At 43.7% G+C, this 26,014-nt stretch overlaps 1 protein-coding gene across 1 annotated transcript; it reads right to left on the reverse strand.

The window, feature by feature from the left end:
• Positions 1-11,680: 11,680 nt before the first annotated feature.
• Positions 11,681-25,910, reverse strand: SPATA6L (spermatogenesis associated 6 like; the record flags this gene model as incomplete). Its single annotated transcript, XM_080362538.1, has 4 exons — positions 25,825-25,910; positions 24,329-24,476; positions 17,795-17,916; positions 11,681-11,770 (listed from the first exon to the last, which is right to left on the reverse strand). Exons 1-4 carry the CDS (start codon positions 25,843-25,845, stop codon positions 11,681-11,683), a joined length of 381 nt encoding a protein of 126 aa, XP_080218664.1. The 5' UTR covers positions 25,846-25,910.
• Positions 25,911-26,014: the final 104 nt, after the last annotated feature.

Here is a 26,014-nt window from a genome sequence, read left to right on the forward strand (position 1 = left end):
TCAGAAAGTTGTGAGGGCGAAGAATCATGGACTCCACACAATCCAATATGAATTCAAGCGAAGCCGTTTATTACCTGTTATAACTCTCCTTAAATATCTTTTTGACCTGTCCACGCGCTATCCACGCATCAGAAGGGTGCTTGTAATTGCTCAATAGCTGCTGTTCACGCGCCGCAAACTAATAGGTGATTGGATTATACAATTCTTACGTAAGCTCTAATATTAAACAAAATGTATCTATATTATAGCTGACTTGCTGACTCTTTTCTTCACTAGACAGTCTTTCTTTTGTTTTACCCAAGGTTGTATAAAGTCACGTAAGACACGTAGGCTGCTCGACTTTTGCTCTCCTGCTGAATACATAGGCCTCAGAGGCCTGTTCAGTTCAGTTCCATACAATGTCCATTAACTTCAAGAAAATCACTCAAATGTCCCACAATTCCCCCTTTTTGTTTCTGAGCCAACCATAGACCTTTCACGGATTTTTCTACTGTACGTTGTACACATTGTAAGATACAAGGAATAAGCATTAACATTACTAAAATAACTATCAATGTGATTAGACCATTTTTCAATTGATCCTTAATCCATCCTGTATTACCCCAACCATTCAACCACTTGTCTAAACCCCAATCCTCATAGGTTAACTTCTTGGTCATGTCATCTAACCTTCTAATTGCTTTGTGAATTGATTCAGAATGATCAGACAAATTCATGCAACACATCCCATCAAAGTCTTCACAACCATGTCCTTGCGCTAACAACAAAAAATCTATGGCAGCACGATTTTGAAGCGTAGCATGTCTAATTGAATCTGTGTCTGCTAAAAGTCCAGATAATGCTAAAGAAGTAGCGTTAGTCTGTTTTGCTAACCAGCATCCTGATTTGTTAAGTGTAGTCAAAGCTTGTGCTGCTGCAACTCCAGGTGCAAAAATAGAAGACGCTATAGTTTTATCTTTTCCCCAGAATTGTATATTATCTTTACAATCTTTATTATAGGCATGAATGCTTCTTTTTCCTCTCTTATGCATTAAAATGCTTGATGTATTTGGAGTCAATAGAGTCAATCTCCCTAAAGAACATGGTCCTCCTTTATGTAGGAAGGAATTCCTTGCCAAGCTCTATCTCCACAAATTAGAAAAATTCCTGGGGGTAATTTCAAAGGAATATTGGTAGCCCTAGATACATTTGGACTGGTGTAATTACACCAAAAAGTCTGATTGTGATATACAGATGATGAAGCATTTACCACTTGCACAAGAGAGATGTTTTTCCCTGAATAATTGAAATACCGACAAAAATCCATTTTTACTGATCCTAGTAACTCAATTTCTTGAGGTTCCAAACCTCCTTGTGGTAGTTCTTCAACCCAGATGTCCCAATTATCTGTCACATTTTTACCATCAATCAATTGTTTCTTATTTCCAGGAATAGGCCAAGTATCTAGTGGAACTCCAACTAAACATGTTGAAAAAGGATTGCTCGGAGATGCAGTAGCTAAACAGATTGAATCTTGACCTGTCATGTTGGCTAAAGTTATCCAAATATTAGTCTTTGGCTGAGAAGGAAGCCAAAAAGCATCACTTATGTTTAGCGCTATTAGAGTAATGCCTACTATGCATTGCAAAATCCATAACATCATTGAACTCTGTATGAATAAATGAAGCAATTATATTATCCCAACAGGTTAAAACCAGTCAGTCTTAATTTTCCCCCTCTATGTTAATTGTATGCTAGGTATCTAAGCAGTTTCACCACTAGATGACGCTGCTTCTGCTTCTTGAGTCTTGTTGCTGTTTCTGACTTCTGTGCTCTGAGCAGTGATTTCTAGCCAGGGTTTGATCCACTTTGCCGGAACCCAGCGCGATCCTGATCCTGTAACGACACAGGCATATCCCCGTCCCCATGTTATCAAGTTCCATGGACCTTCCCATTGTCCTGTAACTCCATTTTTTACCCAAACTTTTGCTTGTCCCTTTTTGACTTGTTCTAAACCTCCTGTTAAACCTGCACCGTGAGTTACCATAGGAGGAACCTTTTCTCCCTTGGGTAACCTAAGGTAGTTCACAACATATATAGCTTTTTGTAAGCGCTCTTGAGGTGCTAGGTTAACCTCCCCCTTTTTTTGTTTTTGCAACAGCTCTTTTAAGGTGTGATGTGTATGTTCCACAATAGCTTGCCCTGCTGGTTGATGCGGTGTCCCTGTCGTATGGGTAACACCCCATAAGGATAAAAATTGAGTGGTAGCCCGAGCAATATAGCCAGGACCATTATCTGTTTTAATTTCTTTTGGAATACCAAGAGCCGCAAAAGCTGCCCTTAAATGTTTTTGAACATATTTGCTAGACTCTCCTCCCTGAGCAGTAGCCCATATAACATGAGAAAAAGCATCAACCGAAACGTGAACATACTTGAGACGTCCAAATTCTGCAAAGTGTGTGACAACCATTTGCCAAACCTCTAAAGGTCCAAGACCTTGTGGATTAACACCTCCTGAAATCCCATCAGAGCAATTTTGACAATCAGCACAGGACAAAACAATGTTTCGTGCATCAATCTCAGGAATATGAAACTGTTTCTGTAAAACGCTAGCTGATGGAAAAAATCATGTCAGCGACGAGCTTGAACACATCTGTCTATAGAAGGACCCGTCCAAGCAGGTGCAACTAATCTATCTGCGCGCTGACTACCTTCAGCTAAGCTACTAGCAATGCCTGTATGACTTCTGATATGAGTGATAAAGTAACGATGTGTTCGCTGATTCAGTAAATCCCATAAATTTTTAAATAGTCTGTACTGTAGTAAAGTGTCAATATTCTTCAAAACTGCTCTTTCTAATCGCAGTACAACTCCTACAACATAAAGTGAATCACATACCACGTTCACAGGTTGTTTGTCCCACATCTTAAAGACTTGAATTACTGCTTGTAGTTCTAAGAGTTGAACTGAACCCTCTAAATCAGTTAGCACAAAATCTTTCCATTCTCCCTCTTCCTGCCATGTTATTGCAGCTTTTTGTGAAGGACCTCCTGCATCTGTAAAAACAGTGACACCTCTTACTGGATTCAGAGATAGAAGAGGCATTCATTCTATTTGAAATGTTGGCAACCACCCCATAAGCTTATGTGGGGGGTAATGCACTCTAATTGGTCCTGAGTAATCTAACACCGCAGACTGTAAAGCTATAGAATTCTGTAATGCCCATTGTAAATATTCAGCTGAAAAAGGTATGACTACATAATCTGGTTCTTTCCCGCTTATTTCTACTATACGAGATCGACCTTTTATTATCAGTTGTGCAAATGCTTCTATTCTGGCAACTACTGATCGTTTGGGTTGAATTGAAAGAAACAACCACTCCAAAATTCTGAGTGGATCAGATTCTTTTGCCCACTGCATAATCAAAGCAAAAGGATCTGCCGAGTTATAAATAATCATTAATCCTAATTCTTGTTCTGGATCCCATCTGTATGTATAATGATTGGAAATTTTTTGCATAATGTTAACTAATGCTTGTTGTACCTCAGCATTTGCTGAACGTGGAGCATCAACCCCACCTCCTCCCTGTAATAATTTAGCAATTGGCAGTAAATCATCATTTGTGATACCACAACAGGTACGAATCCAATTCAAATCACCCGTAATTTTTTGAACATCATTTAAAGTCTGAATGTTAGTCCTGATAGTCGATTTTTGCGGATGAACTGTAGCCTTAGTAATTTCCCAGCCTAAATATTTCCAAGGCTGTGTTTGTTGAATTTTTTCTGGTGCAATTTTTAAACCTCTGGTTCCTAACTCTTATTCTAGTTCTGTAACTATCAATTCAATTTGAAGTGATTTTCCAGGAATCAAAATATCATCCATGTAATGATATATGATCAATTCTCTGTGTTTGTCACGTAGAGGTGCCAATGCCCAAGCAACATATAACTGACACATAGTAGGTGAATTTTTCATGCCCTGAGGTAAAACAACCCAATGATATCTTTTCATAGGCTCTTGCTTATTAACTGATGGAACTGAGAAAGCAGATTTTTCATAATTGTCTTCATGTAACGGAATGGTAAAAAACAGTCTTTCAGATCTATTACTAACACATCCCATTCTTGTGGAATCATGTTAGGAGATGGTAAGCCAGGCTGTAGTGCTTTTAATGCTTCTCTAGCTAAGTTCATTGACTGATGTAATACTGGTGCAAGCAATCTAGCTTGTCTTTGTACATCAGCAAATTCTCCCTGACCTAAGAGCATATCTATTGTTGCTGCTCGTAATGGATCTCCATCCCCTCTTTCTAGATTTTGTAGTACTGCTTGCTGTACCAAATCATACCAACACGTTCGCCACAGTAACTGCTGAATTGGTGTTAGTATCATTTGCATCAACGTACACAAATCTGAAGGAGTAATAAGATTAGTAGTAAAAATATTGTCAATAAATGCTTGAGTAGAAGGTGACTGTAGCCCATGTTCTTTTACCAATTTCCTAGCCTCCTTAAGTATTTCCCAAGGAGAAGAAGCCCAATAGTTAGGTTTCTGTTTTCCATCATTCCCTGTACCCCCCAATATCACTGGATACGCGGATGCTAAAACTTCCCCTTCAAGCAATGCTTTTTTATAACACCCTGCCACCTCATGGTAGGATTACCACCCACAGCACCCTTTGCAGCTCCTGCACCTCCCCCAATTTCCATACCTCCCGTACTTCCCACCGCCCCCCCAGAATGCTTATCAGAAATTTTCTGTTCTAGTCTGTGTATTATCATGTCTTCTCTGTTCAGTTGATCTTCTAAATAGGCTTGTTGAATCTGTTGTTGTTTCTCCAAACCTTCCAGTATCTAAATAAGCTCTTGGGCCCATTTAGGCTTATCAGGAAACCCAGAATGAATCGGAGGTTCAGCAGTAGGCAGTGTAGACGGCGGCAAAGGAGGATAAAACAGTTTCTTCTTTGTCGAGTCAGTCGGTGTATTTTTATCATTTCCATGTCCTCAATATGTTGACTCTGTTTTTTCTATGATTCTTCTTCCAGGGGAGGTGCAGACGGTTCCTCTGCCAGCACTTCCTCTGGGAGTGAATATTGTGTTGGATCACGAGCAAAATCTTGCAACTTAATCGGCATTTGAGCTGGAAATGCCTGTTTTGAGTCACTAAGGCTCATAACAGTCTTTTCTTCTTTTATAGGACTTAATGCAGCAAATGCGCCTTGTGTAACAGTCTTTTCAGCTTTTAACTGTTTCAGTGCAGTAATTATCAGTTGCCAGGCGGTTACAAGGCCAAGAATATCTTTTTCTCCACTACTAACCGCCTCCCACAAAACGGTTCCCACTTTTTCCCAAGTTTCTATCTGAAAAGCTCCTGATGGATCAGCAGGAAACCCATTGTCCCTACACCAAATTAATAGTCTTTTGAGGTTACTCTCCTCATACTTCACCCATCTCCTAGAGAGGATATGCGAGAGGAGACGCAGTATTGCTTCTTCTTCTTTTGATATATTCTGCCCCATCTCCTCTCGCCCCCGGCTGCTCACCTCTTTGGGTGTCCGTTGCGCAACGATATCGGATCCTCTATTCCTCCTCCGTCACTTCCGCAGCGATCATTCAGGAGGAACGCAGCCCACAGACTGCGTCCCGGCACGGTCCAGCCACGCCGACTCCAGCCAGGGCTCGCTCCTCACAGCAGTCGTCCCCTCAACGTAAATTCTCCTTTTAGATCACGTTGGGGTCACCACTTGCGAGGGCGAAGAATCATGGACTCCACACAATCCAATATGAATTCAAGCGAAGCCGTTTATTACTTGTTATAACTCTCCTTAAATATCTTTTTGACCTGTGCACGCATCAGAAGGCTGCTTGTAATTGGTCAATAGCTGCTGTTCATGCACCGCAAACTAACAGGTGATTGGATTATACAATTCTTACATAAGCTCTAATATTAAACAAAATGTATCTATATTATAGCTGACTTGCTGACTCTTTTCTTCACTAGACAGTCTTTCTTTTGTTTTACCCAAGGTTGTATAAAGTCACGTAAGACACGTAGGCTGCTCGACTCTTGCTCTCTTGCTGAATACATAGGCCTCAGAGGCCTGTTCAGTTCAGTTCCATACAATGTCCAGTAACTTCAAGAAAATCACTCAAATGTCCGATAGAAAGTAAGGAATCTTTCTACAAGGCAGAATTCTTTTTGCAACAGATACATGAGAAAAGACAACGACCACACTGTCCACAAGGAACGTTCTTCTTCCTAGCTGGTTTTCTCTAGAAAAGTGCTCAAAAAACACTGTGAAAAATGGCACCAAACTAGAAAGTGAGGAGTAACAACAAAAAAAAAGATAGAGGAGGAGAGAGAGAGAGCGAGCACTTGGAATTGCAAGTGGAAGCCCTCTTTGACTTTGTGTCGTAAGGATAACTTTCTTTGTATTGTAAGCATAACTCCTTCGTTTTGCCCGGTGAGCTTGTCATTTATCTCATGGCACTGAAACGTCCCTGACTTCAATGGATCTCACCTCGATTTGTACCTACACCGGCAAAGAGATCACAAATGGCCTGGGCCCATCCTCCGTTATGATGAACGGCAACTGCACCATCTAGCAGTGGCAGCACCTCATTTTAAGGATTCTGCATGCATCTTGAGGCAAGCCCAACATTCCCCAGATGACCCGCCTGAGCCTTTTACTTGATGTCTTTAATGACACCTCTGGGAAACCTTCTGCAGAAAAGCAAGGAGCTGCTGAGGTGAAGAGGATGAGAGGTTTGGTTTGGTATGGGTGCAGTTGGCTGGGCATCCCTGCTCACACGGAGCCTTTAACCCGCAGTACCTTCCTGAATTTGCCAAGTCAGAGAAACCGCTCCTCAAATCCTACAAGCCCTGCCCTGATAGAGAACATGGCCTCTGTGCTTTAGTCCTCTCTATCTATCAGCCTCCTTCTCTCTCTTTTTTTCCTTCTCCTCACATGTCTCATTCAAGAGCTCATTTCTCTACAATGCATCCCAGGAAACACGCTTGGCCTTCCTAGATCTTCTACCAAAAACAGAGACTTCAATCTCTCTTACACTTTCTACTTCAAGTGTCCCCTGGGTGAGCCCATGATGTTTTAGTTTTCTGTTCCTGGAGATGTTGTGTTCCCAACGCAATCGCACTTTTTAGGCAGAGGTTCTCCCGGGTCTGTTGTTCAACGGGCCAGAGAACCACGCTTCTCCTGAACTAAAAACGTTCCAGGGGTCCTTGGCCTGAAATTCTGCTTCTCTGGATCTCTTTCTGTTATCTGTCCATCCTCAAAATTGTCTTGGAGGGGAATGAGAGCAACAGAAGACTCTAATGAAGTTACTGAGTTAAGGATTATGTCATGAAGAAGTTGGTGTTCCAGAAGATGCAGCTAAGAGTGGACAAGGAAACTTAAAGGACTTCAAATAGGATTTCTTTGGCTTTTCAAACAGTCCACACAAATGCAGGATTTGGAGCGTTCATACGCGTTTTTATTAATTCAACCATTCTGTGCCTTTCCTTTCAGGAAAGGACCTGCATGTTGTCAGAGATGAAGGGGTCAGTGGTTGAAGCTTGCTTAGCACAGTACTCTTCCAATTCTGAAGTCTTCACGCAGTTAGGACAGCTTTTCAACTGAGCAGTGTAAGGCAGAAGGAGGAGACAAGCACAGCTTCAAACCCAGCCCTGTGGGCACCAATTGTAAATTTGCAATTGGACTTTCTTCAGATGACCCAGATGTTTCTTTGTTATTTTAGAGATGTTCTCTGGATGGAGGCCTGTCCTTGTACAGACACAGATGGAAGCACGGTTGCAAAAAAAAGCCTGCAGAGAGAACAGGTTCCTGGTTTAGTGTTCCTCTCCAGCCAGAGAGCACCAAGGCAACCCATTCCGCTTCTTCGTGAGAACGCAGAACAATTGTGCAGCCCTACAACTAGAACCACAGTGCTGTTGTGCCTATCACCACCAATCCGGTGAGGCTGTAGAGAAGAAAAATTCCGTGGTTAGAAACTAAAGGAGCAAGTCAAAGACACATGTTGCAGGTGACCAAGATTGGGCAGCAGGGAAACGTAGAAGCAAAACCAATAACCAGGATGCTCTTTTTTCTCCTGCCTTTGTGCACATGCAGGGTTGCAGCCTGGCTGGGACATGGCCAAGCGGTGGAGGGTGACGTCAGCGAGCCAGGGACTGTGACATCGCCGAGCCACGGACTGTGACCTCGCAGCCTCGCTGCTTATCTGCGGGCGCCGGCAGAGCCTGGCTCAGCCTGGCTCGTGCCTGGACTCCTGCCGAGCAGCCTGCGAGGCGTGGATGTCAGAGCGAGGCTTCTCCTGGTGCTGGGTGGTGCTTTGGGGGCTGTTGGTGGCAGCTCTTGCTCCCATCCCAGAGCCATCCCCCGTGTTTGCCCAGCCCTGCCTGCTTCAGGCAGCCGGGCACCGCGGCACACACTTGCAGCAGCGCAGGTGAGCTGTGCGGGAAACGTCCCCGGACTGGCTGTGGGGTGGCCGATGGGGCTTGCAGAGCCGGCAGGGTGTCCTGCTCCACTTGTCCGGGCGTTCCTTGCTCCCTTTTCCTCCCCTCCACGGGACAGACAAGGACCGTGGCCTTTTGCAACTTTTGCAGTGCTCAAGCCCTTTGGCAGCACCGGGACCAGCCAGGGGAAGCAGCTGTTCCTCCTCAGCTCTCCCCAAGCCGCTGCACAGCACAACCATGGCCAGCGAGACAGCGTGGAGCTGCCCCGTCTGCCGGGAAGCTCGGAAGGCCGTGGCCTTCGTGCAGCCCTGCCGGCACCAGTTCTGCCTGGGCTGCATCCTGCGCTGGGCTAAGAGGACATCAACTTGCCCACTCTGCAGAGGCCAGATGGAGGAGATCAAGATCTCTGTGCAGGGAGATGACTGCCCGTGTGTCAGCATGTCCCCAGCACAGCCAGCCCTGGCCAGCACCCAGGCAAGCGCAGCTCCCAGCCCCCCGGTCAGCAGCAGCCGCTCTGGCCCCGCGGGGTCCCCTCTGTTCTTTGTGATGGGGACGCCGTTCCCGGAAGAGCAGGGGGCTGTGCAGACGGAGGACACGGCGGCCGTGGACGGGCTCCTGCCCCACGTCTGGGCAGGGCTTTTCCGGCAACACCAGCACCTCCTGGAGCCCGTGCTGCCCTGGCTCAGCCTGCAGCTGGACGCCATCTATGAGGAGCAGTGGTGGCTGGCGGTGGCAACACAGAGGATGATCCTGTACGCCCTGTGCTGCCACGGGCTGGACGAGGAGGCCCTGGTCCAGCGCATGGAGCCCCAGCTCCAGGAAAATGCAGCACCGCTGGTGCGGGGCCTCATCCAGGCCATCGTGGAGCGCTGCAGCGAGGACACCTGGAGGCTGCTGTGCTCCTATGGGGCTGAGGAGGAGGACTACGGCCGTGCAACCAGCCCCAGCCCCAGCAGCTCCCGCGTGGGGACTCCCGACCCCAGACTGGCCCCCACCAGCCCTGCGGGCTCCGACGTGGAGGATGAAGCCAGCCCGTCGGAGGCCGCCCTGCGCAGGGCTCCCAGCTGCCTTCCATCTGCGCCCGGGCCTGCGCAGCAGGAGCAGCCCCAACAGGAGCCGGGGCAGGTGGCGCTGGCAGGTCCCTCTGCCCAGGGCTGCAGCCGCAGCCCCTCCGCTGCCGGCCGGGGCACGGACCGCTCGCCCGGGGGGCCCCGGCGCCCCCCAAAGAGGAGGAACCCCGGCCCCCAGGACTCTCCCCAGCCCCGCAAGAGGCCGCCGCGCCGGAGGCACTAGCGGGGTTCCAGCTTCCCTTAGTGGAAGCAAAAGCAAATAAACTTCTGTTTCCTTGACACAGTCTCTGGGTGCTGCTTTCTCCCCCTTCTCCTGGGGCCTTTCCCTGTCCCCGCGCCAACCGTGGCTGGCACCTGCCTGCTGGGGGGCACGGCCATGGGTCCCCACAGCCCCAGGGCCATGTGGGTGGTGCCACCTCCCCAGGAAACCCTGATGCAGACGCACACCCGCAGCGAGGGCAGAGCAGGTGTGAAGTGCCTACAAACCCCATCACACACATAGAGGAGCCACAGGGATGCTGAAATCTCTCTATCTCTCTCTCATCTCTTTCTTTCTTTCTTTACTTCTTTCCTTCCTTCTTTTTTTCTTCCTTTCTTCCTATCTTTCATTTCTTTCCTTCTTTCTTCCTCTCTTTTATTTATTTCCTTCTTCTTCCTTTCTTTTATTTATTTCCTTCTTCTTCCTTCCTTCCTTTTTCTTTCTTTCTTTTTCTCTTTCTTTCTTTCTTTCTTTCTTTCTTTCTTTCTTTCTTTTCCTTCCTTCCTTCCTTCCTTCCTTCCTTCCTTCCTTCCTTCCTTCCTTCCTTCCTTCCTTCCCTCCTTCTGCCTTTTCTTGCCTTTCCTTTCCCTTTTCTTCTGAGGAAACTCAGCTTAAGAAAACGCTTTGAGAAACAGATTTTCCATAAAATGTTTCGGAATCAAGCACGGGCCATTATGATGTGCTTTTTCAGAGTTATCAGAGTGGGCCTCACCAAGATAAAGGAACCGATCCTGTGTCTGCAGTGAAACAGAAGTCACTGAACTTTATGTAAGTCTTGCGTGAGTGAGGACTCCAGGACGTGGCCCCTGGTCCTTCAGACTGACTCTGTGTCAGCCATCGCAACCCGGCCAGGCAGAAAGGGTCCCAGGGCTGAGGGGACGATCCAAACTCTTTCGTTCCCAGGGAAGCCATGTGAGGAATGGGCCACACAACAGGCATGCTACACAAATCATCACGCTGTTCAGGACACGGTGTAAGTGATTGTGTAAGGAAATGCTCCAGACCACTTTCAGTTGCCTGCAGACAGCTCACCTATAGGGAAAATCACTGCACAGGGGAGGCATTTGGTCATTTGTTACTTGCAAAAATTAAACATCAACAAGAAGTTCAAAATCAAACATGATTAAGAAAAGCGACTCAAAGCCCCGAGTATGAATCTGCTGGTATTTGTGAAAGATGTCTTTAGTCACTGTGCCTTAAAGATCTTATCACTATGCCTGAGATTCTTGCTTTAGTGTGAGAAAGAGTAGGAGGCTGCGCCTGCCTGAAGCCTTGAAATACAGGTGAACGCAGCAGACCCAGTGATCTTCTAACCAGGGCTAAACTTACCAGTGCCTGCGTCCCTGCTTGTGCATCCCCGCTCCTCTGTCTGGGAGCTTAGGTGCTAATTTGGAGATTGCCTAGTAAAGAGGTAACTAAAATAAAACTTGCTCTTTGCAAATGCATTCTTGGCCTCTGACTCTTCTTGTGACGTGCCTGTGTTTGCGCACACAGCATCTTACTCTTCATCAAGTGCTAATCATAGGCTCATCAGTTGTACTGCCAACATGTCCACCTGCTGGTTTCACTATATTCTACCAGTTTTACTCACTCCATTGGTAGAACAGAGCTGAAGAAGAGCTGAGAAGGATCACAACTTCTGAGAAAGTCCCAGAGAGCAAGATGCTCCAATTCCATCATGACGCACTGAGGTTTAATAGATAACACCTGCCCTCTTTGAAAATCTAATCAGAAATGCTGCACATAATTCCAATGCAGAAGCTATCTTTCCTGCTGGCAAAGATACACAAATGAGGGAGACACCCAACCTCTGATTTTTATGGACAACAAGTTATTCGCAAGCTTTAAAAATTGTTTTCAGGCACAAAGACAACACTGATAGAGAGAGAAACTGGTGAATTTCATACGTCCTTTTTAGAACCCTGAGCTTGGAGGCTGAGCTTAAGTGACTGGATGGCTAAACCCATGAAAGAGGTGGCGGCCACAATCACCTGCAGTTCCAGAATGAGGAAACAGGGTTGCTTACAGTATTGTCACTGCAGTTCCTCTTGCTGATACTGTAGTGCGTTTATAAACTTTCTGGATCTGGAATCAATTCAGACTATCAACAGGCTGAGGCTCAGAGTGCTTTACCTTTCTGTTAACAACTACTTTACTCCTGTGAGGTGTCCTACAGGGAACAGCTCAGATAGACAGACCTTCACTCAAGCATGTCACAAATTCCATTCTTAGAAGCTCTCCGGCAAAAACACCTCAAGTCCATTCATTGTTCATCTTCAAGAGAACTGATAAAAGTATCTGGTCCAAAGGAAACCCCTCACTTGTTTCCAAAAGGTTTGCACTAGTTCAGGGCAACAGACACAGTTCTCTGTCCCTTGGAGCCTTCTCCAGAGTTGGATGCCCCATTATGGAATCTTATTCTAATAAGAATAAGAAATGTCCAAAGAAATGCACTGGACCCCTGTTGCCCTGTAATGGTTGTGACGAAAACAGTCTCTGACTGGTGGAACATCTTCAGTGAATATAACCGGATTCTTTGGGATTACATTTTTTCATCAGAGAAGTGTTTTCTGTACTTAGGTAAGTTGCGGTCAACATTCCAAAGGGATGCTGAGAGTCAGAAGAGAGACGACAACCCATGAAGCCAATCCTGCATGTTTCTCATATACTGCAGGATCAATTTTCAATCGCAAATCCACTCCTGCAAAAACTCCACCAACAAATCCATTAACTACACAGAGTATTCGTCTACTTAGGTTGACCGCAAAAAATGGGCTTCCTTGTTAGAAAACATCAGTGCTGGTGAGAAAAAGAAAACAAAACCCAAAACAAAACTGAAGAACCCCCCACTGTTTGATTTTATCAAGAATTTTGTTCTTCGGTGTTTGAGGTCAGAGACTGTAGGAAGACAGGACAAGAGCACTTGCTATAATGCTCACCAATAAACCATTGCTTCTGCTGGCTGATTTTTATGCATAACACTTTCTGATAGAAGTTCCGTAGCTTTTATTTCTCTCCCTCCTCTGCTTCATAACTGAGGGTGAAAATAAACTCTTGCATTCTTAAGAGAATTGCCCTGTGACATTGCTTGGGGAAAAAGATGGGGCTTCCAGTTGAGGGTGGCAGTTAAGTATCTCTGGCAGTAATCACTGTTTTACAGTTTTTCACCTCCACTCAGTCTCAAATTCCTGCTAAACAAGTTTATGACTGGATATTGAAGTTTCCCACTGCTACAATTTAAGTATAAACAGATTAGCAAATGCCATTCCAGGTGCTGAGACACACAGTGGGCCACAGCACGACAGGCAAATTTAGTGGAAATATCAGCTAAACACAGAGAAAATAGTGGAAAATATCATCTGAACGGTTGGGGTTTAGTGATGTAAATTTCTCCAGCTGCAGTATCTGGCCCTATATCCCTGAATACACTTTTAAACTTGAAACTAATTAGGGAGTTGTGAGTCACATGCCTCCTTACAGCATCTGCCCAATTTGTGAAATAACACAGTCACTAGAACCAGAAAGCAAAAGGAAATGTTAATTTGATCTCTACCTCTTGCACAGAGCAACACTGATTCATTCATCCTTGTTCATACATTCCCCTTCTTTCCTTATAGTGGTTCCTTCAGGGAAATGCAAGACTCACAGAGACTTGTAATGTTGTTGTAACTCCAAACTACATACAGATGCGACCAGTTAGCAAAACAAAGGGAAATTGCTGCAGTGAAATGGAGGGCCTCATCCTGAAAGCCTGAGTCATGCAAGATCTCTTACCACTGAACTCCTACGAGATTATTAATCATCACAGTCTTCTTGTTTGGGCTGTGCTTCAATCCAAAACCTTAGAGTAAGAGCAGGAATTCTGTCACTTCTGCCTTCTGAGGTGGGCAATTCCCACTCACAGCCTGTCCAGAGGTGGGAGGAAGCATCCATGACTTGGATTTATAGCCCCTCCCTTGACTGTGAAATAAATAACTCAGGCTTGGATTTGTCATTGTGATAAGAACCAGTGACAGATTGAAATAGCCTTTTGTAAGCCAATGCTGAACAGCAGAAGGTTGCAGTAGCCTTTCTGGACGACAGGAGGGAAAGAGACGGGCGGACTGCAGGGAAAAGTGATGTCCTATTGAAATAACTGTTATTACTGTAACCAGAAAAAGAAAACAAATAGAGTGATTCACCAGTTCTCTTGTCAATGACAGCGGGTGCATATGGACGCAGCTGTGTAGTCCTTTGTTTCTGAGGTACGCAGTGCTATTTACATCTATATGTTTTCTTCTGATGCTACGGACATCACTGCTGTGCTCATTCACAAATGGAAATCCAAAACATCCCTTCTCGCCTCTGTTCTGCTACACTCCATAGCAACAGAGCATCCCTGCACTTGGCCAGCCTCGTCAGGGAGGTAAGTGGCAACCAACAGCTACACGAGTGTATGTATGGATCGAGGGTAGGATGGCAGTGAAATGGTCAAAAATCCTGACATGCCCGCAAGGCAGGGAACCAGGACACGCCGTCAGGTCAGCAGCACTGGCCCTCGACCTGTGATGTTAACACTCCCAGAAGCAAAGCGCTGCTTGGTCCATGCTGAGGTGAGGGGATTTCACACCCTCTCGTCCATTTTCTCCCAGCTGAGATCCACACTGGCATTTCACCTGTTGAAAGAGATGCAGCAGTCACATCTCAGTTCCACTCTCCAGTGACATCATTTGATCCCTCTGGGTGCGTTATTTCTCAGGGCTCATTCCTCACATCCTACAAACACCATCGTATAAAATCATGATGATCCCTTCATCCCCCAACATCAAATCTCCAAACAGGGACACACACAGGAATTCCTCTTTTCTCCCTCTTTGCCTTCAGGCTACTTATTTCTTCCTGCCATTGTCTTTAGGTTTTATACTCACAGGGCAGCTCTTGCACCCTCTCCTTTATCCCCACCTCCTGTTGCATTACTGCCCTCCAGACTTGTTCTGTTTTCCACTGCATTCAACACTCTCTTCCCTGTACACCCATGCTTCCCTATCTCATCCTTTCCTCCAGCCCTCTCCCTGTATTCCCTGACAACTTCCAGTCAACTGGGACTGCCCCAGTCAGCCAGGACTGCTGATGGGAATGTGGCTTGGTGAGCACCTCCACCAGCTCCCTCAGCACCGTTGGGTGAATCTCATCTGGCCCCATACACTTGTATGTGTCCAAGTGGTGCAGCAGGTTGCTAACCATTTCCCCTTGGATTATTTGGATTTGGATTTGGATTCTGCTCCCTATCCCTGTCTTCTGGCTCGTGGAGCCAGATACCTAGAGAACAGCTGGTCTGACTATTAAACACCGAGGCAAAGAAGGCATTTAGTACCTCAGCCTTTCCCTCATCTTCTGTCACTGTTGCTCCCCATGTCCACCAGCGGATGAAGATTCTCTAGAGCCTTTCCTTTGTTGCTGATGTATTTATAGAAGCATGTTTGTTTCCTTTTACAGTAGTAGCCAGGCTCAGCTCTAGTTGGCCTTTGGCCCTTCTAATTTTCTTCCTGCATAACTTCATGCCATCCTTGTAATCTTCTTGACTAGCCTGTCCCTTCTTCCAAAGTCATATATTCTCCTTTTATTCCCAAGTTCCAGCCAAAACTCTCTCTTCAGCCAGGCTGGGCTTCTTACCCACCGGCTCATCTTTCGGCACACAGGGACAGCCTGCTCCTGAGCCTCTAAGATTTCCTTCTTGAAGAGCGACCAGCCTTCCTGGACTCCTTTGTCCTGTGGGACTGCCTCCCAAGGGACTCTGCCAACCAGCCTCACAAACAGGTCAAAGTCTGCCCTTCGGAAGTCCAAGGTAGCAGTTCTGCTGACAATCCTCCTTACTTCTCCAAGAACAGAAAACTCAATAATTTCATGATCACTATGTGAAAGACCACCTCCAACCAATACATTACCCACGAGTCCTTCTCTGTTGACAAACAACAGGTCCAGTGGGGCACCTTCCCTAGCTGTCTCACCAAACAGCTGTGTCAGGAAGTTGTCTTCCATACACTCCAGGAGCCTCCTAGACTGTTTCCTCTCTGCTCTGTTGTATTTCCAAAAGACATTTGGTAGGCTGAAGTCCCCCAGGAGAACAAGGGCTAGCGACTGGGATACCTCACGCGGCTACCAGCAGAATATTTCGTCTGCCTCTTTATCCTGGTAGGGTGGTCTGTAACACACGTTCACCAGGATTGTGTCTTGATGGCTTTCCCCGATTCTTACCCACAAACACTAGTCAAGCTATCATTCCCCTTGTCAAGCTCCAGACAATCAACACTCCCTAACATACAGGGCTACCCCACCTCCTCTCCTTCCTCACCTGTCCCTTCTGAAGAGTTTATAGCCATCCAATGCAGCACTCCAGCTGCGTGAGTCATCTACAGATGGCAATTACATGCTAGTTTTTCTGCTGCATGATGGCTTCCAGCGTATGCTGTTTGTTGCCCATGCTCCAAGCATTTGTATAGATGCATTTGTATAGATGCATAGATGCATTTGTATAGCTGCAGTCCAGCTGGGCTACTGATCCTGCCACCTTTTCGCAGCAAGAAGCCCCAGTTCCTTTGTGATCATTTTCAGGTGCTTCTGTGGTTTCTAACACATCTATAACCATTGTGTCTTTGCTACCACATGACTCTCCATCCCATGCCTCTACTGAGACAGCTGACTGAATGCGCTCGGTAGCACCTCATCCCCCAAATGCTCACATGCCACGACTGGGTTGCCTCTACCACATCTGGTTTTCTCCCCTTCCCCCTTCAAATCTAGTTTAAAGCCCTTCTTATGAGCTCTGCTAACTCCTGTCCAAGGATCCTTTACTCTCTTTGAGACAGGTGTGTTCCATTTGTTGCCAGCAGGCCAGGTGTCATGTAAACCAACCTATAACCAAAAAACCTGAAATTCTGCTCATGACATTCAGGACTATGATTCTATGACACCAGTCCCACAGCCAGGTATTGATCTGGTGGGTCTTCAATATCTTTCTCATCATACCCTGCAACTGGAGGAAAACACTACTTGTGCTCCTGATTCCTTAACCTGTCATCCTAAGGCCCTGAAGTCCCTCTTGACTGCCTTTGGATTTCCTACTGTAGTCTCATCACTGTCTACCTATCATACAATGCAATATTGGTTAACCAGACCATATATTTCTAAATTTCTGTTCTAAATGTATAGAAAGTATTCTTGTATTGAGGAGAGCTTTCTAACAGTTAGTTACTTTTTCTGAAATCTAGTATTTTCTATACCTGCAATTTATGCACAAACCCCCAGATTATCATGTGAAATAATGGCATTCCTAGTTTGTAGAGTAATTACAAGAACTTTCTGAATGAATCAATGCAAAATTGAGTCTGCAGGGAGAATGCTACTCTTTGTTCAAAGCTATTCTAAGCTGTTATGGACTCATCAATAAAATCAAAGTCAGTTTTATTGCTTCTTTTGCATAATCCAATCCATAATGCAGTGAAACAGATGAAAATGTAATCATTTGAGGCTGCTACTGCTGCTTAAGGAAACAATGATCCCTGGCAAGAACAGGCACTGGAAAGATTTACAAATATATGAAAATGAAAGACCCCCAAGAGATGAGTGAGAACAGGCAGAGTGAAAAAACAAGACCTGAGAGAAAGAAAATGGACAGAAAGCTGACATCCTCAAAGGCAATTGGTACAAAGAAACCTGAAAAATCTTCTAAGTGCCTGGCCCTTTCACAAACTCTGTGGGTGGAAACATGTAACTGAACATAAAGTTTTGTTATTAAGGCTTCTAACCTGCCTATGCGGAGAGTTTATTCTTACTGTCTGACTAACAGATTTGTTAGGAAAGCACCTACCCAATGCATTCTCTGAGGCACTTCCATATTCAAAAGAGCATGAGCATCTCCCTCTGCTCAAGAGGACCAAAAGGACAGTCAAACTCCAGTCCTCACAAAGTTGCTCCTAAGTATGTGAATTCCTTCCTTGTCAAACACATAGGATAAGTACCAGTTTTAGGCAACTCACTGGGAAATGAGTAGTTTTCATCAGTAATTCTCTGCTCACATCAGGATATGCAGAAGTCAGCTTCTGCTCTGGGAACAGAAAGTCTTGTGCATTCTCTCCATAAAATGCAAAGTCACCCCCTACTGAAAGAACAAAAAAACCATTCACAAATAAATAGCTGTCAGGGTTGTTACATGGAATTTTTATTAATAGGTGTGCAATGAAAACTCTATAAATTATGAATGTCCTTGACAGAATGCTGCATCTCTCATGCATAAAGATGCTGTCAGTAATAGGCAGTGGTTGGACACTAGTGGTACAGGAATGGCACACATTCCGCATGATTTAGAACTACCTGACACTGGAAATGTTTAAGACAGATGTCCCTTTTTAGTATATTGTCCTCCTCTGTGTCAGGGAACCTTTCAGCTTGAATTCTTGAAGGCCACGGCAAACAACACAGAAAAACAGCAAACCCAAACCACTTGATTCTGTATTTATATATAAGAAATAACACAGCAACATCAGATTTTTTTTCCTGACTGACTGAGAGAGTAACTGCTTCTCCAGCAAATGGCTCACTCACTTTATTTCCAGTGCTTTGACTATGTGGCACCTGATTACTTTGTCTTCTGAACATGAAATGAAGTGCCAAAAGGGAGGAAAAATATTTACATTTTTATTAGTTTTGAAAGATTTGGCTTAGTGGAGCAGCACTGAAGTTTGATGTGTCATTAACTTTCCAGCTGTGACAAGTGCCCTGAAATATTTTGGGGGTGAAGATGACTGCAAGGCTTGAAGGCAGACTACCTAGTTACAGTGCAGACAATGTCCAAAGCTATGGCAGAGGATGTATACATAATACATGTGTTTATACACAGCATTCTAAATATGGTCCAGCTGATTTCTCAGCACTATCAGTATGACCAGGAGTAATCTCACTGGGCAAACAATTATTCTAAACAGCTGCCTGCATGAATAAAATAAAAAAGGTTGATATGCGATTACAAGATTTCAATGCTTGTTCAGCAAACACATCATCATAAAAAGGTGTTGAAAGACAGTCACTATTACTTTTGAAATGTATTCCCTCCAGAGAGCCAGCATGTAGTAAACAAACATCAGGTCATTTGGCCATCCCACCACACAGCATGAGATCACTGTCCTGCTAACTCAGAGCGTAAGTATCCACATGTAACAAGCAAAAAGCAGGTGCGAATCCCTCAGGGATGAGGCACAACTTACAGCAAGTGAAAGCTTTGGCTTTAATGAAAGTGTGGTGTTACCACAGTGGGAGCCCTGGTACACCAATGCTAATGGAACAGGGAGCTGACGCAGTGGAACCCTGCTTGAGAGTGAAGCTCAATGGAAAGCACCAGCGGGGTGGATAACAAAACTTTCACTGATTAACATATCACACATATCATGCAATGTCCCGTTTTGCTCACTAGCAAACTTGCTGTAATGCAGGTGCTGTTGTCCAAATTCTGAGTTCTGAAGTTGGCCATCACACTGGTGCCTATGCAAAGATGGGTGCAGATGAGGAGGAAAGTGAACTATCCTGGGTTACCATCACAACGACACAAAATGTGCTTGGGACTCTATATAAGATGCAAAGAAGCAAACCATCCCAGGTTACCATGACAAAGTGCTTCGGACTCTACATAGGCGGACAGGGGACACAAACTATTCTGTGTTACTGTAACAAAATCTTCTCACACTCTGCACCACACTGGTCTCTAGTTCTTCTCTTCCTTCAGAACTTCCTTAACTGTGTTCTGAGTAGACGAAGAATCAGTCAGCACTGCTGTGTATAGGTAGCACATCCCGAGATAAGAGATATTTTCATAAGCTCCCACCAGCTGCCCACAATGGATACTACGCTATAAAAGCCGCTACTGCCTTTACTTGGTTAGGTTCTGTCTTTAGAGGGGAAGGACACTTCTAATCAGACTAAAACCAAACCCTGCAATTTGGTGATTTCTAGAAAAAACAATGGCACAAGGAAGAAAATTTTCAGAAAAAGTTAATAATGAGAGTAACACTTTGATCTTATTCTAAGTTTCATCTTTTCTAGTCACACTGCTTGCAAGGACTGTCTTTCTAATGGATCTCAGCTTTACAATCACCAGGAAAAAAACTCTTTGTGAGCTTTTGACTCTACAAAAAGAAAGCAAATAGTCACTTTTGCCATATGAGGTCTGGCTTCTGGTGTGATAAGGACATAGGCAGGCACTGCTTCCTTTCATGAGGCATATACTTAGCTTTTCTGAATATTTTTTTAATTCAGGCAGTTGAAAGAGGAAAACATCTACCACTGCCTAAAAAGCAAGCAAAATCTCTAAACTGCATATTTCTGCAGAGTTGTGAAAGGCATGTAGGTACTATACAGAATAAAGAAAAGGTATTCTAAAGGGCCAGAATATGCTGAAGAGACTGTTATTCTTTAACACTTTTGAAAACAGTCTCATGCCTCTTAAGGTTACCACTGAGTAGTCTTCTCTGTCCTAACATGCACAGCAAAAATCTGCTCTGCCCAGGGGACAAGCAAGCACTATATACCACACCTAGATATTAATACATGACAGCATGACATCCTCAAACCTTGCATGAAAGTAATCATACGAGAAGATGAGCTGTCTCTGGACTAACACAGATCAGATTTTTTTTTGCCTTGTTTAGGCTTTTACGTAGAGGTAACAACAGATTGATTTGAGCCTTTCCATCTCCTTTTTCCACTATCAATGAATGTTTTTGGACCTACAATGACATCCCAAATAACCCTTTATTAAATTAGCAACCCTTACAAGTAAAAAGCAAAGAAGAAAGGGAAAAGTTAATATCTGAAGCTAAGCATTTTGAAAAGTTAATATGAAATGTACAAGCAAACATTTTTTACACAGAGAACATGAATTATATTTAAAATTTGCCATAACAGAACAATAAGCAATTTTAACAAATTGCCTGCAGTTTTATAATACATACAAATGCTCAACAGTCAGTGACCTTTAACAACAGCACTCATCTGCCACCCAGTGTCCATTTGCGTTTTTTCCTGTCTTATAAAACACACAATATGGAGTCTGCAGAAGACCAACAGTACTATTTGCCAAGATGAATTCTACATTTTTATTTGTGTTCTATTGGAATGCTACTAGCAAACTAGACTACTACTAGAAATAGGAAAATCAGGGTAAAGAAACTAAAGCAATATGAGCAATCCTAACAAATTATTCAATGAGTTTAGTCAGAAGAGGGATTTTTTCTACTCAAGTGTGTACCCAAGAATAAATGAGAAGTGGTGGAGTAGAAGGAAGTCGTGTTGGAGAAGGTCCTGAAATTTATGAGAGAGAGAAAACTGGGGGTCATGGCACCAACTACTGTCTTTTCCCATCTCAAATTAACTAACGTGGAAAAATATTTACTTGCCTGTTATCTGAAGACACAAGCTGAGTTACTTTAAACTTTATTACATTACCTGGAAGATGAAAAATAAATTATATCAGTGTGGCTGAATAATTAGAATAGTTTTACTGTTTGCTCCTAAAACTAACTTTACAGGAAGGGATGGAGGAAGAACAGCAAATAAAACAGAAGAGTGGACAAAAGACAGAGGAGGAAGAAGATAGATGTAGAGCTAGTCCATTATAACTGACAATATTCTACTTTGGTTCCTGGAGTATTTATTCTAATATTATTAATATTAGAATAAAGACACACAAGAAAGAAGTAATGGCACAAGGTAACTCTCTGTGGTTGACACCTGGTGGATTTACAGGACAACAGGACAGTCAGTGGCTTCTGGTTTGACCTTCTATTGACCTTACAGGAGTGGCTTGGTCCAGAAGGACAAAAACTTGCCACTCAGCAAGGACAAAGGAAAGCTAACTGAATAAAGGCTAAGGGATGAAAACTTTTTAAAGTAATAAAACACCTGCTCCTCTAGGTATGACTGAAAAGTCTGGCCCAAGGTTACTTGCAGTGATGAAACAGAATGTAGACAGATCATTGTTAAAACATATTTTGTTTTCTCTCCCCCTGCTCGCCTAAAAACAATAAATAAGATTTGGGGTTCTAAAAGACTGCCTAGTTATTAAGCTCATGATTTGTCACAGACTACAAAACAAAGAATCACTGACAGAAAAAATGAAAAGCAGAACAGTTTGGTTAGTCTGGTGTTACACTAGGTGTCAGAACACAGCCTGGCCTAAGAATGGAAAAATCGTGTAATTCATTCAAGGGTCGGTTGTAGAGCCTAACACCCAAATGGGTCAGTTCAGAGCAACACCTAATGGGAATAATGTGTACCAGGTCACGTACTTCAGAAAGACAGCCAGACAAGCAGACAGACTGACAATGTGGATACATGGGCCCACTTTGTCATTTTTAGTTATTCAATTATTCAAGCACTTAAAAAACATACTTACTTTCAAACATTACAGTTACTGCAGCAAGATGTATGGCACTTTAAAACACCTTCAGGAAAACAGTAAAAAGTAAACTAATCCATTATAACACTAATTAATTTAACAATCTAGCATTCATGGGAAGATTTTAATATCTATACAAAATAATTCCCCTATTATTTGTCAAGCTGCTACTAGGCAAAATCAAACTTAACTAATACTATGTCTGTTTATTTTAAGATGTCATTTACATTTTTTTAAGTTCTGCAATATTTTGGGGAAAATACTTTAGAGCTGAAATTGCATATTTATCCATGTCTGCATCAACTTCAGAACAGTCTGTATTTGTAGGAAAAATTGCCATGTTTACAGTACCATAAGTGCGGCTGTGTGAACTGTAAAATAGCAGGACCACAAGTACAATTAATATATTTACATTCGGAAAACACTTGAGATCTTGGCCAATCCTACAGGACACACCCCAAAAGAAAAAATTAAAAGCCCTAACTGCAAGCACCTTGATGCATAGGTAATCTTCCACAGGGATTACAGACAAATGAGAAGGTGTGAGGAAGCTTTCCTGTATGTTTCTATGTATTATGTAAAGATTGTCTGAATATCTTATGAAAATACAATGTATTAAGATACATATATCAATTTGATACATATATCAAATGTCTCTTAAGGGAAAAAATTCAAATGCATTTGCCTGTATTTAGCTCCTGTTTTAGTTACAATGAATTATGTCTTATTCAAAGAAACTCTTCTTAGGCCTTGGAGTAAAATTCTGACCCCTTTGAAATAGATGGAAACTTTACTACTGATTTTATTTGGGCACTCATGCCAGACATTCTGCCTATCTAAAGAAGCTGCCCTCAGCTGCATCCCACTTATTTTATCAGTATTTGCTTTTTTTTTCATTTCTCTTGAATGTGCCAATATCTTTCTTCAAACAACATCAGTGTTTTCAGACACTATTTTAGCAACAGTCTTTTTTGAGAAGGCTGTGCAAAATCATGTTTTTCCTAAGAAAAAGTATTGCTTTGTGCTAGTCAACACCTGCTAACAAAGGTCATAGGCACAAAACTGCATAACTGTCAGGTAAAACAAATGGTTAACCTATCTAACAATATCTACTTCATGATAATTACTTTGATGCTCTTCTTATAACTAGGTAAATGTAAGAGAAACTACTCTTCTACAGAAGTGGGCTTTTATTGCAGAGACCGAAGAGTCATGTGTTCAGAGCTGTGTTCACCTTGAGACAGGCCAAGTGCCTTAATGAAAATTACGCTTCGTAGCTTGCAGATGTATTAACTACGTAGCTTTTCAGTTGTGTCAGCAATAACCATGAGGGAAAGGGAAAGGAATCAAGTCCTCAAGGAAAGGCCTTTTGTGAGCCAGATGCAAAGAATTTTAGAGAAACAGACATGTGGAGAGTGTGGTTTAAAAAGGACTGGAGAAGAGTCTGAAAGAAACGGATAAGAATGATACTGTTCCTCTAAACTTTGTCTATTCCTGTTTTGAAATGGCATCAGCATGGTTTTGCTTGTAAATAGACATAGTCATTCTGCTTTAAGTCCATTTTTTAAAAAACAGTTTTCAAACACAAAATAGCATTCACCAGAACCATAACCAAAGAGCACAGTTCAGGAAAACCACGCTGAAGACTCCTGTCCTCACTAGTTCCAGGTGTTAGTGTGCCACGTAAAATGACAGGAAACCCATTTGTCTATCATTTATTTGGATCTTCATTTACATCACATCTGCTGTAATGACAAAAACCTTGAACACATGACAGCCACGTTAGAACTGAGGTATCACATTCCTTCCAGAACAATCATATCTGAAATGGAATAAATTCAATTATCCTCATGTACACTGTTGCCATTACTGAGATTAGGTAAGAACTGTCCATGTGAGAGATGACCTCACATAACAACTGCTGTCAAAGCTCCAGACCATAAAATCCTAAAGAAATGTTAAAATCTATTCCATTCCAGGAATGGGCCTAACACTTCATCTTATTATGTTGAAATGTATGTGCGACAAGAATAACCTATCAGTTACAAAGAAAAATAAGTTTCTGCATTAATTACAGCTTGTACAAGACTTGAGACATCAGACTTTCTAGCCCGAGGCATCTAACAAGTGAAAATCACCTTTTCAATGCACATTTTCTCATGAAAGAAGAGAGGAAAAACAGGAGGAAGGCAGTCTGTCTCTTTGTGTTGATCCAAGATGTAAGCACTGAGAAAAACATGTTTCTCAGGCAGAAACACACCAGGACATGTAACCTAAGGAAAGAAAAAAATAGGTTAATGCGAGACTCCTTAGTCCGGTCTTACACATGTGTCAGTCCACGCTCGTGGGACCCTATCTCAGAAGGGACTGAGTAGGCCCTTAGCTTCCCTACTGATAACCTAAAATAGGTGCAAGATTAAGACCTATCATCACGAGCTCTCTCATTTTGTATTACAGACTTCTCCTTTTTATCATCTCATGTAACAGGGACAGATGTCATACCCTTAGTATTACAAACAAGAGAAACATTTGATACCTACAAAGAAATCAATGACTGAAACCCACCACTTTTTTCTTATATCTGAAGACAACACCTGTTATGAACAATGTATTAGTATTACCCATTTGCACAAGAGTAGTAATCCTTTTCATCAAACAAACATCATAGAGCAAGAAAAACATCACCTTTAAACTAACCTTTTCCTTGTGTATTCCTTCTAGCAAACTTTATACCTGTGACCCGAAAGAACCTGTCAGTGTCCCTGGTTTGGAGGAAGAGCTAAATAATCCATGGATGAGAAAATACAGCTAAAAGCAGTGTACGTATTAATCTCCCATGGGGGCTATTATCACTGCAAAGGTAGAGTCTCATTTTTCGTTAACTTCCATTTACAGATGAGAACCAAGCTGTCAAAAATCAGAGAGCTCCCTGGGAGCTCTTAGAACTGAAGGTGCATTCACAGATGTACATACACAGAATGTTAGGGATTGGAAGGGACCTCAAAAGACCATCCAGTCCAATCCCCCTGACGGAGCAGGAACACCCAGATGAGGTTACACAGGGATGTGTCCAGGTGGGTTTGAATGTCTCCAGAGAAGGAGACTCAACAACCTCCCTGGGCAGCCTGTTCCAGTGTCTGTCACCCTCACTGAGAAGAAGTTTCTTCTCAAATTTAAGAGGAACCTCTTGTGTTCCAGTTTGCACCCACTGCCGCTTGTCCTACCATTGGTTGTCACTGAGAAGAGCCTGGCTCCATCCTAGCGACACTCACCCTCTATATATTTGTAAACATTAATAAGGTCACCCCTCAGTCTCCTCCAAGCTAAAGCGCCCCAGCTCCCTCAGCCTTTCCTCATAAGGGAGATGCTCCACTCCCTTCATCATCTTTGTTGCCCTGTGCTGGACTCTCTCCAGCAGTTCCCTGTCCTTCTGGAACTGAGGGGCCAGAACTGGGCACAATATTCCAGATGTGGTCTCACCAGGGCAGAGTAGAGGGGCAGGAGAACCTCTCTGACCTACTAACCAACCCCCTTCTAATACACCCCAGGATGCCATTTGCCTTCCTGGCCACAAGGCCGCAGTGCTGGCTCATGGTCATCCTGCTGTCCACAGATACTCACACACAGTACACCTACACACATCTCCTCATGTATGTGTGATATTGTATGGTGCGGCAGCTCAATCTCCCGGAATACCCGCGGTGACAAGTTGCTATCCCCGCGCCGCTTGTCTGGCCTCCCCTGCCGCCTCGCTCTGCCCGCAGCCTCGCCTGGGCCTGCAGCTCGGCGATCCCGTTCAGCGGCCCCGCGC

The sequence above is a fragment of the Nesoenas mayeri genome, assembly GCF_963082525.1.
Source record: "Nesoenas mayeri genome assembly, chromosome: Z".
Taxonomy (NCBI): Eukaryota; Metazoa; Chordata; class Aves; order Columbiformes; family Columbidae; genus Nesoenas; species Nesoenas mayeri.